The sequence below is a fragment of the Colius striatus genome, chromosome 1 (assembly GCF_028858725.1).
Source record: "Colius striatus isolate bColStr4 chromosome 1, bColStr4.1.hap1, whole genome shotgun sequence".
NCBI classification, from domain to species: Eukaryota; Metazoa; Chordata; class Aves; order Coliiformes; family Coliidae; genus Colius; species Colius striatus.
The window spans coordinates 124,659,063-124,676,570 of NC_084759.1; the positions used below are offsets into that span (position 1 = coordinate 124,659,063).

The 17,508-nt window shown below is 45.8% G+C and overlaps 1 protein-coding gene across 1 annotated transcript; it reads left to right on the plus strand.

Annotated features, from left to right (window-relative positions):
* Positions 1-6,798: 6,798 nt before the first annotated feature.
* Positions 6,799-15,972, plus strand: C1S (complement C1s). Its single transcript, XM_061988778.1, has 12 exons — positions 6,799-7,007; positions 7,465-7,532; positions 7,964-8,168; positions 9,391-9,568; positions 9,834-9,959; positions 10,626-10,825; positions 11,103-11,256; positions 11,492-11,607; positions 11,812-11,890; positions 12,149-12,286; positions 12,807-12,881; positions 14,795-15,972. Exons 2-12 carry the CDS (start codon positions 7,528-7,530, stop codon positions 15,586-15,588), a joined length of 2,070 nt encoding a protein of 689 aa, XP_061844762.1. The 5' UTR covers positions 6,799-7,007; positions 7,465-7,527; the 3' UTR covers positions 15,589-15,972.
* The last annotated feature ends 1,536 nt before the right edge of the window (positions 15,973-17,508 follow it).

The following is a 17,508-nucleotide window of genomic DNA, read 5'->3' on the forward strand; positions in this document are numbered from 1 at the left end:
TGGCTGTGCCGGGCCGGCCACGCCCCCACCGCGCCTCCTATTGGACGGCCGGTGGCAGCGGGGCAGGGCCCTGCGCTCACTAAGGCAAAGGTTACCCCGCGAGTGGGCGGTGCCGCAGGGCTGTCCCCGCTAGCCAATGATTGGAGAAAGCGCTTCCGAGGGCGGGGCTAGGCGGGAGCGGCGGGGGGCGGGGCCAGGCGGAGCCGCCTCCCCATTGGCTGTGGCGCGACAGGAGAGAGCCGGGCAGGGAGGGGTAGGGCACGGGGCGGGACAGGGGTTATTCGCGGGCACGGGGATCGCGGGGAAGGCCCGGGCCCGAGCGTGAGCGCGGTCTCGGGACGTTGCTCTGCTGGCTGGGGGCAGGGCGTGCTACTGAGCCTCCGCTCTGCACCTCCAGCGGCTCCTGAAGGACAGGCTGCTGGTGCGTGGCTTCTCACAGCGTTATGGAGCACCCGCTTCACCCTGTAGCACCCGACTCTGTCACCACAGGTGGCTCTGCCTACACAGCCTCCTCATAACTCATCCGTTGGAGGACCCTCTACTAGGTATGCCCCTGCGTGCATACCTCCATGAGTGCAGCCCGAGTTCTTGTCCTCAGCAAAGGCTTCTGGTACAACGGACATGCTCCTCTTCCCCTTGTTTGTGTTGCCATTTTCCTGCTATGTCATTCGGGTTGGCAGCATTGCCCAAACTTAGCTGGAGGAGCAAATGTGGACCCACACAAAAGGTTTACATGACAAGGGGCCTCTGCAGGTCTATGATCCAAACCACTGCTTGTAAGAAGGACTCCAAAGCTGGTAGCTCAAGGCATTGCTCAGGCAAGTGCTGTAAATTTCCAAGAGTGGGGAGCTCCTGGCCTCCCTGGGCACTGGAGCCAGTGTTTGATCAGGTTTTGGGAAGAGTATTTCTGTCCAGATTCCACTTTGGATTGCCTCTGAAGCAAGTAATACCCATTGCCTCTTGTTCTGGGAAAGGTCTGACTCCATCCTCTTCATAATCACCCTTTAGGCAGTAGCACCTGTTAGATCCCGTTCCTTGTCAAACCTGACTGGGAGAGAGACTGGAAACGTGCCCACATAGACCATTGACTTAGGAGACCAGGCTAAAAGCTTTGCCTTCCTTCGCCCATCTCTTTTCTAGGCTAAACAAGTCCAGATTCTTCAGTATCATTGCTCTAGTCAGCTATCCAGAGTGCTGCCACTGGGCTCTTTCTGGTTTGTTCACACCTCTCTTGTGCCCTAGAGCCCACCATGGACAATGGACACCGTGTACCAAACTGAATGTCACCTGTGCCATATGGAGGGAAATAATCACTCCACCCAGTGACTGTGCTGTCATTCATGTGTGCAGTTAGCTTTCACTGCTACAACAGTGCATCATGGACTGGTGTGCCAGGATCTTTTCTGGTGAGCTGAGCTATTCCTTAGCCCCTTGTCCCTCAGCCTGCGCTGGCACATGGAATTACTCTGTCTTACATCGACCTCTGACCATGAGGTTATGGTGTGGCTGTGAGATGGGCTCACCTGCTGGGAGCAGGCCTTGGTGGACATGGGTTTCACTTTAAATGATCTGGTTTTTCTCCTGTCTTCTTTTTCCTGCCTCATAGCGACAAAGACACAGATCCAGAGAAGGAAGAGGAAATGGTCTGGAAATAGTGGTTTAACTGCACATATGAGCAGTGCAACAGAAGAGGGAGAGAATGCAAAGAGTACAATAGATAAGGAATGAAAAGAATTAAGGAACGCTTTGACAGAAACCTCACAAAGTTTAGAAAAACAAATACTACCAACATAACATAATATGGCTTAATGTGGGGTTAAGGAGGAACTAAGCCAGAGTCACTTCAGAGGTCCACAGAGGAAGAGCAATAGTCCCAAAGAAAATTTCAGTTGGACTGAAGAGTGGTTCACCATAGGAACTGCTGCTTAGAGAGGCTGGGAAATCTTCATCCTTGGAGATGTTCGTAAGATGCTTGGACAAGGCCCCAAGGTTTACAGAAAGTGAGAAAAATTGAAATAAAAAGTAATCAGTGCTGTAAGGAAGTGCATGAAGAAGGGAAGATGTGGCCTCCAGAAGTCCCCTTAAGTCAGTGTAAGGTGTAGAGTAGCAGGCCAAGGTGGTTAATAGGGGTTAGAAACCCTCCTGGATAGCTGACTCCATGGGGTTAGACTTTACAAATAGGTTACTCTATTTGTTCACCCTAACTGATCACTGTTTGACAAACTTTTTGCAAAAGACAACCCATTTAGAATGTGCCTGGAGGATTACTTAGATTGTGTGGGCAATGGCCTTGCTTTGAAGGTCAAACTGTAACCTGGCACCAAGCATGCCACTGTTGCTGCAACTGCTACTACTCCATTGGGCTTGCCTTGGGGACTTCCAGCATTAAACTTAGCTTTCCACATGCACCAGTACGTCTCCTGTCCAAGCTGACCTCTGTCTCCTGGCAGACACAGACTCCTGTTTTTGAAAAGGCAGCGTGCTCAATCTGGTTTTGGAGGCCACGTTTGTAGCAGCAAAAATGACTTTGGACCATAGTTTTTCTCAAGTGATGTCCAGTGCCCCCTCCCCAGCAGGCATAGGAACCTATCCTGATTGAAAAGGCCACAGGAGAAGAGCAGGCAACTAAGGGCAATGTGACTAACTAGAGGGTGGACAGTGAACAGAACAGTGAACACTGATGGAGAGGAAGAAGATACCGGAAAACCAAGAGTCGGGGTAAAATAAAATCCAACTGAAGCCCACAGCTGGGAATCGCTGTGTCAAGAGCACAGAGAGAATAGGGAGAGAAACAGCAACTAGCAAGAGATGGGGTATGGAGGGAGAAGTGTGACTGCTTGGAATTAACAGGCAGGGGAACACACACGAAAGAGTTTTCATTAGATTCGATTCCTTGGAGCCAGTAGGGGAAAAAGTCAGGAACGGGTAAATGACAAACCAGAGAGTCGGGGAAACTTGTCACTTCCTCCCAAGGAAGAAACAGTAAGGAGGAGGAAACCGAATGCTTGAAAAAAATTCACCTTTTCGGCATGGAACTTGGCGCAGAGACACCCTTGATGTCAGAGCCTGGTTTTGAGACATTCGTGAAATTAGGGGGTTGCAGTTCGTGTCTCCCGTTTAGGATGGGCGAGGCCGAACAGAGGGTGGCGGGCACAGGAGGCGGCCGCCGCTGTCGGCCAGGGCGTGAGGCCGCGGCACGGCGGTGACGTCCATTTTGTGTGCGGGCGGGGCAGCCCCGAGGCAGCCGCGCGGTCCCGCCGGTCTCTGCTGCCGCCTCCCGGCGCCGCCGGCACCGGCAGCAGCGGGCCGGGGCTCCGCACTGAGCTTCGGCCGGCGGGCACGGGCGGGAGGCCCGCGCCTCTCCCTTCAGCGCTGGCGGAGCCGCAGAGCCGTGGCCGGCAGCGGTGGCCGGCAGCCGCGGCGTAGCAGCTGTGCCCCGGCTGGCCCAAGCGGCCGGAGCAGCCGAAAAGGCTCGGGCATCTTGGCACTGATCCAATTGCAGAAATGTCTCGTTTCCTCTCACAGCAGCTGTTCCGCCACTACAGTTTGTAGTCTTGTGGTTTAGAGCAAGCCAAAGTATTGAGGAATGTTTCATTCTAGTAGATGAAACTCTGAACTGTTCCTCTTCAGCCATTCTTCCACCGCTGCTGAAACCTTGCGTGCCGTGGGGGTAAATGTCCCTAGGAAGGTCACGGCAGAACCTGTTATCTGATGCAGGATATCTCCAGCCCCTTGCTCACAGGGAAAAGACCTTGGGTGTAAACAACGCTACACGGGGCTTCTTTTTGTAGGGAATGTAGTGCATTGTGTGTGCAATCATCTGTGCTTAAGTCACAGCTGCTTGCAGCTACACCCAGAGGTGTAGGGGAAGCAAGTCTGGAAGGCAGCAAGCACCTTGGTGTAGTACCACTACTAGAGCAGAACGGTCCTAAGTCCCAGGTGCTAACTGGAAGGCTGTGGGAGCTTTACATTCAGACCCAGTGCTGGAGGGAGTAAAAGAAGGGAACAGGCTCCCCTGAAGATTCCCCTGGTACTGTATGCAGAAGTGGATATGAGTGGGTTATGCTGAGCAGTTTCGAGCCAGCAGGCCAGTTTTCCTCGGGGTTTCCCCAGGCTCTGAATTTAAATACTGTCAACATAACCACTGAATTTAACCACTGGGCCCCTCATTACACTGAGGTGTTGGAGCATGTCCATCCAGAGACGGACAACAAAGCTCATGAAGGGTGTGGAGGAACAGCTGAGGGAGCTGGGGATGTTTAGCCTGGAGAGGAGGAGGCTAAGGGGAGACATGATCACTCTCTGCAACTACATGACAGGGAGCTATAGTGAGGTGGGGATTGATCTCTTCTCCCCAGTAATGAATGATAGGACAGAGAGGAAATGGGTTCAAGTTGCGCCGAGGAAGATTGAGATTGGACATTATGAAGAACTTTTTCAGTGAGAAGGTTATTAAGCATTGGAACGGGCTGCCCAGGGAGGTGGTGGAATCAGCATCCTGGAGATATTTAAAAGCCATGTAGCTGAGTCGCTGGGGAACGTTGTTTAGTGATGGGCTTGGCAGTGTGAGGTTAGTGGTTGTGGTCAATGATCTTAAAGGTTTTTCCACCCAAAATGATTCTATGGTCTATGATAACCTGAAATACAAGAGTGAGGCAAGGAAGTGCGGCAGGCAAAAGACCCATGGAGTCCTCTTTTTGGTGGAAAAGGAGAGAAGCAATCCACTGCCAAGGTCTCCGTAGAGCAAGGAGATTTTATTCACTACTTACATATTCTGCTGTTTCTCTGCTGATGGACTTCACATAGGTAACGTTATGTTTTCTCTTTTGATATTTACTCCCTTTGTTATATGCACTGACTCAGTGTTTCCAGATGGGAAAGTGTGACTTGGGAAGAGGGTTTTTTTTTTTTTCATGCAACTTTCTAGGGAAATACAAGCCAGTTGAGCCTGTTTTAGACGGTAATTTTACAAAAACCAGAACACTACTCCCCTTCATAACACCTGGCAGAAAGGTTACAGCTGCATAGTTCTGAGTCATCTTAAGAAAAGGTTTGTCTTCTGCAGTTTGGGAAAAGCAGTATGTGGTCATGTAATTTAGGAATTTAAGAGAATGCATGTCCCCCTGGGCAGAATCATATTGCATTGGCAAGCTTAATGGTATCATTTATTAACCTTAATGCTGTGATTTTACCTCTTTTATTATTTTAATACCATTTCTGACATAGTTTCACTTAACTGTAAAATATGTTACCTAGCTGTTGCATGTTATGAATTGTAAAAGCAATACAGATCTAGGCAAATGCAATCAAATGCTGTCTGTGTATCCAGTGTAAACATATAGCGGATATTCAGTATCACCGGTCTTCTGCATAAATCATTAACAACACACAGATGTGTGCCCAGATTTTAATTTAAGTGACTTAAGCTTTTTTTTTTCTTAATTAGTAGGCATATGTCTTCTAAAGAATTATTAATATTCACGCATGTATTAATGTACCACTGCTACACACAAGTTGAATCAGGTTTATATGAAGATGTACAATTCCCTTGCAATGAAACTATGTGTGTAATAGATCAGCCCACGCTCATTTTACTTCTGCCATGCCCATTTGAAAATATGATTGTAACTTGAAGAGTCACTCACAGGGTCTTTACTTTGCCCAGTTTGGAGGAGAAAACATTTCCCCGTGATTTGTTGTGTATCTTTCATCACTGTTTTCCTGGTTCTAAAATTTCCAGTTAGAAAGAAATATCAAGCTGTGCTCCCAAGAGACATCAGAAGTGAGGTGACGTGCTGTTTTCTTTCTATATCCATTCTCAGTTTGACAAAGAAAACAGACTAAGCATGTTCTTCAAGTAAAGCCTTTATGCTGACTAAAGTGAAGTCAGTTATGATTCATCTGTAGGTGTTTCTCTCCCATGACAATATAAAGGATTCTTTCAGCTCAGCTTTGCTAATACACTTTGCCTGTGGCCTGTTGAAACTTGAATATTTTTTTTTCCTGAGTAAAACAAAGCTCTAGAGTGTGCTGTGCTGATTGTACAGGGTAGAGGTTGTAATGGAGTTTTACGTTTTTATTTGTAGTCTGGTCCAAATGTGGCTGGTTTGTGAGAAGGAGGGGTTTTCTAGAGTTGCTGACAGGTCTTTTAGCTTGTACAGTGGTATTTTGGTCTTGGTGTATGGGCACTGACTGGATGAAGGTTCCTGCTTGGCATAAATCTTGAAACTCCTTGCCGTAAGGGTCTTAGATCTAACTCGCCCCGGGGCTAAGTCTAATGAACAATTGCTCTTACATGAAGATCACTTGGTAAATAAAGAGGTAGTTATGAGTTCTTCATCAAGTTCTTACTTGAAGAAGTGTTCCTGTAACACTAGCGAGACAATGCAGACTTACTCCTGCCAGCAGCCTCAGAGAGGCACAACATTGGAGAGGCCCCTGAGCCTCTGAAGCATCAGTTGAGGAGCAGTCGCAGGAGCTTGATGGTCACCAGGTTGCAGTAACAGTGGACTCAGGCAAAGTGGTCTCCAGACCAGATGATCAAACAGGTTTTTTCCCATCCAAAAGCATCAGGTCAGTTCACATATGGACTCTTCCACACCCTTTGGATTTTGTTCCTATCTTTTAAAAGGGAGGGGCAAGAGGAGGAGAGGGAAAGCAGCTGAGGACTGTTACCATTCCTTTTCCCCGAAGTCATCTGATTTCCCGAAAATGCCTACCACAGACCAGCTCTGTGTGCTTTCCCCGCGCAGCCTGAGCCAACAGCATTGAGCAACTTTGCTCTGGAAATTCCCCTTGCTGCCGAGAGCCGGAGCATTCCCGTCGGGCGGGAGGGCTGGGAAACCGCATCCACAGGTAGAGGGTGCTGCGATATTGCGAATTAGAGCTCTCTGCCCCGGGCCCCAGCCTTGGCTGCGGGTAGAAGAGGGCGTGCACTGGAAGAGAAAACAGAAAAAAAAGAGAAAAGAGAAGAGAGAAGAAAACCAGGCATGAACTAGGGAGAGAAGGTAAATATTGCAACCGTTAGAAATGAGACAGGAAAACATCCTTGAGTGCTGCTGTCTGTGGGCTAGAAGATAATTGGGACAGCTGCTCCCCAAGCCCAGGGTCTTTGCATAATTTTTGAGATGCTGGGAAGAACAGATTGAGTACCCCAGGGGGTGGGAGGGGGGGCGGGGAGAGGCAGAGAGTGTGCTTTCAGTTTTAATTTGCCATGCTCCAACATAGTGTTTGGAGACAGTGATTGTTTTAAGGGGGGAACTTGACTACCAGTGAGTTCTAAGATAGAGATCATGTCATCAATTCTTGATGCTGTATGCAGGAAGGAACAGAGATACAAACACTTTTGAGGAAAAACATTGACGTATTCCCCACAAGCTGGGGTTTTAGGGTCTTTGACCTGCCTAGCAGGCATGCAGAAGTGCAGGCAACATTAATCAATCACACTGTTTTTTTTTGTCCCAGACGGTAACTCCAAAGTCCAAGTCCTGAAAGTTTTCAGAAAGGAAGATCTGCTTTTTTTTCCAGATGTGGTGAGTTATTGAATCTCCATGGGGAATTCAAGTTTATTAATAATTTCATTTTAGAAATTAGATGGGTTTTTTTTCCTGTAGTACTCTACTGATTCTCAAATCTGAATGTATCTGTAGCCCAAGCAGCTTGCAGAACAAGACAGTGAAGCAGGGAATAGCACTTAAAGTCCCTGTGTTTGACTCCTGCAGCATTACCAGCTCTTATAGAGCTGGAGAAAAGCAGAGACCACAAGTGAAGTTGTGCTGCTTCCATGTGAAAGGCTACAGGGGAAAGACAAGCACCAAACAGCCACAGCATTTGTCATTAAAACTCCAAAGCCAGGAGCTATGGTTGTATGCTGTGTACAGCCAAGGACTAGCTTTTTCACTAGAGGCTGTGTGTGTATGCAGACAGAAAAGAATACAACAATGTCATCTTCCTTTTTTCTCAGGTACCTTATCTTCCTCTGTGTCCCTGTCTGGGCTGACACAACCTCCATGTATGGGGAGATCTTGTCACCCAATTATCCTCAGGTGTATCCCAATGATGTGCAGGAATCTTGGGAAATCCAGGTCCCTTTGGGATATGGCATTCGCCTTTATTTCACACATCTGGATCTTGAACCATCACAGAACTGCGAATATGACTTTGTGAAGGTACTGTCCCCATCCTCAAGTGAGAAAAAGACAAGAAGGTGTGCTAGAGCAGTGAACAACAAACCTGTGTGCAAATTTCAAGGCTGGAAGGAGACAGGAGATAGACACATCCTTCCTGTTCAGAGCTCCAAGAAGCCCAAATGACTGAGTGTATCTGCTTTAGCAGTAGCTAAATTGATTTGAGTTTGCCTCATAATCGCATGAGCCCTCTCTGCCAACTGTGTCCCATCTATGCCTCGCTCCCAATGTTTCTCTTATGGGAAAAAACATCTTAGGCATCACACACCTTCCTGTGCAAGGCATATTCTTAGCCAGTGAACCATAGGTGTAAAAGGACCATTTTCTTAGGGCATTGCTCTTCTGCCCCTGAAACTATTCAGAATTAATCTGTGAGAAATTTATTGGAAATGATGAAGGTTAAAAACAATGAAGAGATCTGTGTATGGATAGTGGGCACTCAGATAAAGTGCATTAGGTTAAAGTCTATTGCACAATAGTTTTCTGTGATCTGTCCACCAAAGACTTTTTAAAACTTGGACACCCACTAGCTCTGCTCCAAATTGTCCCAGAAGGCACAAAAGATCAAGCATTTCTACACAAATAGAAACAAGACTATCCTATCTTGCCAAATCTATATGTGAAAAAGGACAATAAGATCAAGTGCAGCAGGAGGAGAAGAGTGAAGGTGGGACGGTAGGATGGATGTGCTCTGCTGGGAGCTGTAATAATGTGTCATTTTGCAACAAACCAACAAACCTGTTAGACTGCTCTGCAGACACACACTGATTGGTTTTGCCATTTTGAAACATGGTGTTGATTTTTTGTACAAATGGGCCTAAGGAAAGGATGTTAATGGAGAACTTTTTTAATTAATTAGTGTCTGAGAACTTAATACAGGTATTTCAATGCTGGGAAATTAGTGGGAGGGAACAATCCTCAAGCATCTTAGTAATATCTTGAACTGGCTGTCTAGGGGCTCCATTCAGCTGTACCTTGGCTGTCTGTCTTCTACCCTTGGCCAGTTTGGTAGATGACACAGCAGCCTCGGTGCCTCCTGCTACCTACATGACATTGCTACGTCCTGGGAGATCCACCTGAATGTTGTGAGAAATGCATGCAATGTAGGGGTTTTTGGTTAGCCACTTGTAAGCTGAAAGACTCAAGTGTTGGTAATTACACATATTTCAGTGATGAGAGAAGACCTCTCTGCATTCTTCTGCAGATCCTGTCAGGTGGCCATGTTGAAGGCGTGCTTTGTGGGCAGAAGAAACCTCGTACCCCTGGCTCCGCAATTGTGGAGGAATTTAATGTCCCTTATAACACCCTCATTATGAACTTCCAATCAGATTTTTCCAATGAGGATCATTTCACTGGTTTTGCAGCCTACTATGTGGCAGTGGGTAAGGTTAAAACAGCCTCCTCTGAATCTCTGTAGTGTCCAAGCTAGGGGGAGAGGACAGCTGACAGAAGGATTTTCCTTACAAGCATGCATTATTTAAAAGAGATCCCAGCAGTCAGGACTGCTTTCCAATATGGCCAGTATAAATGCTGTTTTAGAGATACCTTTTCCTTGTTGTCCCCCAGTGTTTGCTTCACTTTTGCATCTTCCTCTTGCCCTTAGGGCCCTTTCTTAATCTTGTCTGATTCATCTTTTCACACTTGCAGACTTGGATGAGTGCATGGATTTTGTGGACGAACCTTGCAGTCATTATTGTAATAATTACATTGGAGGCTACTTCTGTACCTGTCCACCAGACTATTTCCTCTATGAGGATAAGAAAACATGTGGAGGTAAGAGATCTACGTGTGCTGTGATCAACAGCAAGAGTTAATTTAAGGCCAAGTGAGATATTGTATATGGAAAATCTTCTCTGTCAATCTTCTCAACCAGTTCTGACAGGTATATTTTGGAGAAAAAAACCCATCCCAGTACAAATCTGAACTGGCAGTAGATGTGGTTTAGGGATTTTCGTTTATTCTTTTTATTTTTTGTGTCAAGAGAATTAAGAAATGACTAAATTATGTTCTTTAAAGGCTGTGGTGGAGACTCTTCTTAGCATACTGCTATCTGTGAATCTTTTAATCTCTGACAAATCAAGGAAATTCAATGAGGCCACAAAAATTGTGAAGGGGCTGCTTGGCTTGAATCAAAAAATCCTGCAAACTCACAATTGATGTGTGTGGAAAGGAGTGTAATGTGAGGACCTGAGCATGAGGAAAAGGGGGCCTAAAATGCAAGTGAAAGGTTAAAAGAAAGGCCACTAGAAGTTAAATTCCTTGGCTAATTGGGTAGGGGGTGTCTCTGGTTTCAGTTTATTGGAAAGATCCAATGTTGTAAAATGATTAATACGGGTATCTGGGGAGACTGAAGACACAGTGGAAGAGGGAGAGCTTGTCAGCTTCATACATGAACCATTTCCTTTCTGAATCCTACCTGTGTTCCTTCCTTGATCCCAGTGAACTGCAGTGGGAATGTCTTCACTGAGCCATCGGGGGAGATTTCCAGCCCCAACTATCCCAACCAGTACCCAGAGAACTCACGGTGTGACTACCGAGTGGCTCTGAGGCCAGGCTACTTTGTGACTTTGACCATACACAGCGGGGACTTTGACCTGGAACCTGCTGACTCAGAAGGGAATTGCCACGACAGCTTAACAGTAGGTGTGGGGCTTAGGGAGGGAGGCAGGCTGCGCTGGATATCCCTTCAGTCTCTTCCTATCCAGAAGACCCTCTGACTGCTTAACTTTATTTTTGGCTGTGTTGCCTTTTGAAGTTCTCAGGAACATATTTTAACATGACAGAATGGTGGGGTCAGAAGGGACCCTTAAGAGATCATCTAGTCCAACCCCAATATGTGTATATACAATATGTATTTAAATGTATCTCTGAATACATTTGGTATTTCTCATTCCTTCTTGTTTGTTATTTTTCCAGCTTATCTCTGGAAAGCAGCGTTTTGGTCCCTATTGTGGCAGCAAATTCCCAGGTCCTCCTGAAATCAAAACTAGGAACAATATTCTTGACATAATCTTCAAGACAGACCAGGCACTACAGCACAAAGGCTGGAAAATACGCTACTACGGGGAGCGTGAGTAAACACTTGGGAGAGCATTCCCTCTGCTGCTGATTTAGGGAAAGAGGTTGTTCCAGGTCAGATTGATGCTACGACAGCATGTTAACATCTTCACAGTTGCTGGTAGCGAGTAAAGCGAGAATGCCCATTTACCAGGGAAAATAGTCACTGAGGAGACACAAGCTGGGAGATGGAAGGAGAGTAAGTCTTGAAATTGTTAATCACTGATTTCCAACCTTTCTTTTCAAAGCTGTAAGCTGTCCCCTCAGTGTCATCCCCAACTCTGTTCTTGACCCAAAGAAGGGCAGATATATCTTCAAGGACAATGTCAAGGTGACCTGTGTGGAAGGCTATGAAATTGTGACGGTAAGTTACATAAAAAGGCATATATCCTCTCTGTCCCTCTCAGCAGTTTCTTGATACCATTTTGCATCAGGAGTCCTGAACAGTGTAGTAAGTGGAAACTTTTCTCAGCCACTGCAGCATTTAAAGGACCATCCACTCGAATGCCTATGTCAGATATATTTTGTAGCTAGTGACTTACATGGATCATGTGTTCTTTTTCCCTAGCAACGGGATAGCATCGTGACTTTTACCTCCAGCTGTCAGGACAACGGTGAATGGAGCAACTCCCATTTCAGCTGTGTTCGTAAGTGACCCAGCTGTTCAGTGTGGGAAGCAGATTGGAATGGAGCCACTAGGCTCTAGATCCACTTTATTTCCAGATTAGGAGAATGTTGAAGGATTGAGGTGTGAGCATGCTGAAGAGACAAAGTAATGATGACTGTACAGGGACCAGAAGAGCTGAGTCATACAGAACGTAACCATACATACCCATCATACAGAACCATATTGCTGGATGACAGTGCCCCTTTGATTATATTTGATCATTTCTGTTTCTTCTCAGCTGTGAACTGTGGTGAGCCCATTCCTGTTGACAATGCCCAAGCTGTATACGTCTCTGAACTTCGTGAACCTCTGTACAAAGCTGCTTTCCGGTATCAATGTGATGCACCTTACTATACTCTAAAAACCACAGGGGATGGTAAGCATTACCTTGGCTACACAAACAAATTTCTTTGATCAAAAGCCTAACAAGTGTGACTGGCACTGTCGTGGAGCTAGGATTGTGTCCCATCAGGTCAGAACAGGGATTTTCTCTCAGTTCTCATTGCTGTAGGGTTCCAAGCAGTAGTTTTATGTTGCCTTTGTGTTTGATACATTCTAGTAACATTTGTACTTGGACTGCTGACCTTAAATGCATTAGCAAGTCCTCTCTCCATTTGCCTGATGTTCAAACCATGGAGATTTTTGTCACATCTAGCACACATTTCTGGTGAAAAAGTAAAAGACTCAAGAAATCTATTGATGAGGTGACTCCAAAACAGGGCCAGAAGCACCCTGGTGTGGCTATGTACTTCTAGGGAAATCTCAGCAATGTTAACAAACTGTGCTTGCTTTGGAAATGAGAAGGCTAATACCTCATCTTATACAGTAATGCTACTTACTATCTCTTCATCTTGATTGTATACTTATGGCACTCTTTTTCTCTTGTGGTTTTCCAGCAGTGTATCAGTGCTCAGCCAGTGGAGAATGGGTCAATGAAGAGATGGGAACAAAGCTACCAAAATGTGTCCCAGGTACTACAAAAAACTGTATATATGCTCAGGCAGTAAATGAAGACTACTGCTTTTTTCGGCTCTCTGGTTTTAAACTGTTAAGCATGAAAGTGAAGTTGATCCTTTCTTTGTTGTTTGAATCACATTGGACAGAGTATTTCTGAAAGCTGTGGGCCCCCAAGAACAGTCAGATGAGGCAGCAGAAAGAAACTGGAAACAAAAGTGGGCAACATATAAGACATCTGGTATAACAGGACTTCAGATATCAGTGTATGTTTCTGCACAGGTTTCCCTATTGAGTGCATACATTCTCAAGTTTTTCAGTGCTTTAGGTCTCTGTCTGCGTGGCAGGTAGCAAAAAGACTGACAAAAGAGATGTCCAAAAATGCGGGACCTTTCTAGTTTTGGTCCCTTCCAGCTACACTGAGAGCTGTAGCTTCTCTTCAGACCTCTCCTGGGGGTAGTATCCAGCTGTCTGCTGGGCATTACACTATCGGGAAATATGAGGAAATATCACTGGAAGTCACAGCCTAAACCCTCAAGATTTAATATATCCTTCAGTATTCAGCTACACATACTGGGTATGAAAGCTTAAGCAAGATGCCTGTCAAGGACCTTCTCATCCTCTCTTCTTGTACTTGGGAGGCACTGAGAAGAGATGTTCATGGGTACAACTCCTGCTCCTGGCTGATGGTAGTTATGGCTAGGTCTTACTTTCCAGCTGATAGAATTTGAAATCCTATGTATTTCACATGCTTCTTGGCTTACCCTCTTAGAGGAAGCAGCAAGCCCAGGACTAGTTGTACATGATGCCTGTTCATTACTCCAAACCCCTAAGTCTTCAATGGCAAAGTACAAAGTCCAGCTGAAGACTATATAACACTCTTAAGTACCAGCCCAGCCTTGGAATATACAAGTGCACAGTGCAAAAGGCAAATTGTAAGATAAAGCTCCAGGAATTTACTACTTAAGAGAAGCTTAGAAAGAACGTGAAGCCAGACTCTTCTGAGAGAGAGCAATAAGTGACAGTGACCTATCAAAGCCCCTGAGTAACCTGGCTTTGCAGTTGGGAGGGCAGCAGAAGGACAGTTAGAGATGCACAGGTTGAACTAGAGACATTGAGAGATACCTTTCAGGCTAAATCGTTCTGTGATTACATGAAATTCTTTAACAAACTCTATTTTGTTTAAATTGGAAGCTACCTACTGGCTATGATTCCTTAATCTCTGACTATATGACTAAGGGTTCAATGTAAATAAGAAATCAGCTTCCTAGCTATGTCAGAAGGACCAGCTTTATTTATGCCTTTAGTGCCCACATTCTGTAAAAACCTTTTAAAATGTTTTAAGAACATAAAGCATCTCTGCATCCATAAGACCAACAGATAAGGTCTCAATTAACCCAGCACTTAAGATTTTGCATACTAAAAGAATGGGGAGGAAAAATGGTAAAACATCAGTGACAAACCTGAACAATTAACCTGAAACTACCTGGAGTTCCTGCCCCCCTGCCCTGCCTTCCCCCACCCTGCAATCATTTTAAAGAGCATTGGCATATTTCTAAGAAAAGAAGCAAGTATTTTTTTCAAAGACAAACCCTTCACCTACAGGACAGAATCCAGCAAAGGAAAAATGCCAACTAGAATGCAGTTAAATTGTGAGCCTCGACATACCCTCAACACTAGTGGGGTGCCAACTACTTTCCAGAACAAGAAATTGAGAATTAGTGTTTTCAGACTAAATTGAATGTTGATAGTAGTTTTGCTTGAATTTTCTTGAATTTCTTTGTAAATACTAGTTGGAAACTCTATGACATAGAATATAAACATTGGTTAGTCAGAATCAAAAATGATTTAGAAGACACAGACAAAGTACTCCCTATTTGTAACTGCTAATTCTCCCATCTGGTTCCTCTTTTTTTCTTTTCTTTTCCAGTCTGTGGGGTGCCCAGTAATCCAATTCAAGAGAAAGCAAAGATTTTTGGAGGCACTCGTGCAGAAAAGGGCAACTTTCCTTGGCAGGTGTATTTTGAATACCCAAGAGGAGGCGGTGTACTCATTTCTGAAAGATGGGTAATGACTGCAGCTCATGTACTGGAGGGATATGACAAGCCCAACATGTATGCTGGAGTAATCAATGTTGGCAGAGAAAATCTTTACTGGGAGGGCAAGCAGCTGATTGCAGAGGCTTCATTCATCCATCCTGGATGGACAAAGCAGCCCATAGAAACCAGGACAGATTTTGATAATGATATTGCACTACTGAAGCTGAGGGATCCCGTCAAGATGGGCCCAAACATCTCACCCCTCTGTCTTCCCGGTAAATCACCTGAGTATGAGTTGGAAGAAGGGACTCTAGGCTACATTGCTGGCTGGGGCCAGAGAGAGAAAGGAAGACTGCCTATTTTTCTTTGGAAGGCCCAGATTCCTGTGGTGGACATGGATAAGTGCAAATCTGTGAAACCAGAGGGCTCTGCTGATTCCAGCGCTTACCGATTCACTGACAATATGATCTGTGCCGGTGGTGACAAGGACAGCTGTAAGGGGGACAGCGGTGGAGCCTATGCTATCCCAGATCCTCTTGATGACAGGCGCTACTATGTGGCCGGCCTGATCTCCTGGGGACCGAAATGTGGTACCTTTGGTCTTTACACCAAGGTGGTGCGTTATTTGGACTGGATTACAGAGACCATGAGCAAGCATGAGGATGAAGAAGTTTATCAGGATTAGCTCTGTCTCCTTTCAGCACAATCACCCTTTCTAAACATGATGGTTACACACCCAGGCTGTCTGTGATCCTGCTCACTCTGTGTATATAACAGTCCTACTCATGTGTCTGTCCTGAGTGAAGAGTCAGGAACGTGTATCCGTTTCTACTACTGACATCACGTCTTGAAGGGGAACTCCTCTTTTGTCTCCTGCTTTCTCTCATTTTTTTCAGTCTCATTTCTTCCCACTTTGGAAAGACCTAGACATGCCTGACCTGGCAGGAAGATTTCAGTGAAGACAAGAGAGAATAATTGTTGGGTCTCAGGGTAGATTCAGAGTCTGGTTTCTGAATTATTTTGTATTGTATTATCCTGTATTGTTCAGAATATCCAACAGCATTAAAAAATGTCCAAATTACCTTTTTTTGCAATGTGCTGTTGTGTATTTCCTTTCTTCTTCTCAGTCTAGACCTAGTTCTCCTTGAAACTCCCTGAATCAAGTGTCTAGTCACATTCTGACCCACTATGCTGCCAATTTTTGTCAAGCTGTATTTTGTGCTACCTCACCTCTCTACCTAAGAATCCTTATGAAGTTTGTCTGAGATGTTGCATCTCATTGACAAACCATTACCAACAACAAGGACTTCAGACTTCTGAATCAAGCTGAGCCTTATCAACCTCTTATGTTCTACCCATTGCCCCTTGTCCTATCATTGGACATCACTGTGAAGAGTCTGTCTGTATCCTGACACCCACCCTTTACATATTTGTGAATGTTAATGAAGTCACCCCTCAGTCTCCTCCAAGTTGAAGAGCCTCAGCTCCGTCAGCCATTCATCATAAGGGAGATGCTCCACTCCCCTAATCATCTTTGTGGCCCTGTGCTGAGCTCTCTCCAGCAGCTCCCTGTTCTTGAACTGAGGGGCCCAGAACTGGGCACAATATTCCAGATGTGGTCTCACAAGGGCAGAATAGAGGGGGAGGAGAATCTCTCTTGACCTACTAACCACACATCTTCTAATACACCCCGGGATGCCATTGGCCTTCTTGGCCATGAGGGCACATTGCTGGCTCATGGAGTCATCCTGCTGTCCACCAGGACTCCCAGGTCCCTTTCCCCTACTAAGAGTTCATTCCCCAACCTGTACTGGTACATGGGGTTTTTCTTTCCCAGATGCAAGACTCTACATTTGCTCTCATTGAATTTCATTAGATTTCTCTCTGCCCAACTCTCCAGCCTGTCCAGGTCTTGCTGAACAGCAGCACAGCCTTCTGGTGTGTCAGCCACTACCCCCAGTTGCCAGCAAACTTGCTGACAGTGCCCTCTGATCCCTCTTCAAGCTCATTAATGAATATATTGAACAGTAACAGTCCCAGCACTGACCCCTGAGGGACTTCACTACATACAGGCCTCCAACTGGACCCTGCAGAGAGTTGATCACCACTCCCTGCTTTCTTATCTTCAACCAGTTAACAATCCACCTCATTACCTGATCATCCAGCCCACACTGTCTCAGTTTTGCTGTGAGGATGCTGTGGGAGATGATGTCAAATGCTTTACTGAAATCAAGACAAACCACATCCACTGCACTACCACCATCTATCCACCTGGTTACATCTTCATAAAAGGCTGTCAGGTTGGTCAAACATGACTTCCCCTTGGTAAAACCATGTTGACTGCTCCCAATGACCCTCTTGTCCTTTAAATGCCTGGAGACAGCACCCAGGATAAGTTGTTCCATCATCTTTCCAGGGATGGCGGTGAGGTTGACCAGTCTGTAGTTACCCGGCTCCTCCTTCTTACCCTTTCTGAAGACTGGAGTGACATTTCTTTCCTCCAGTGCTCAGGTACCTCTCCTGTTCTCCATGACTTCTGAAGATGATGGACAGTGGTCCAGCAATGACTTCCACCAGCTCCCTCAGCACCCGCGGGTGCATCCCA

Coding starts and splice junctions, on each gene's coding strand:
- C1S (XM_061988778.1), top strand. Junction 11,257..11,491: donor AATACGCTACTACGGGGAGC/GTGAGTAAACAC, acceptor TTCTTTTCAAAG/CTGTAAGCTGTCCCCTCAGT. Junction 11,891..12,148: donor CTCCCATTTCAGCTGTGTTC/GTAAGTGACCCA, acceptor GTTTCTTCTCAG/CTGTGAACTGTGGTGAGCCC.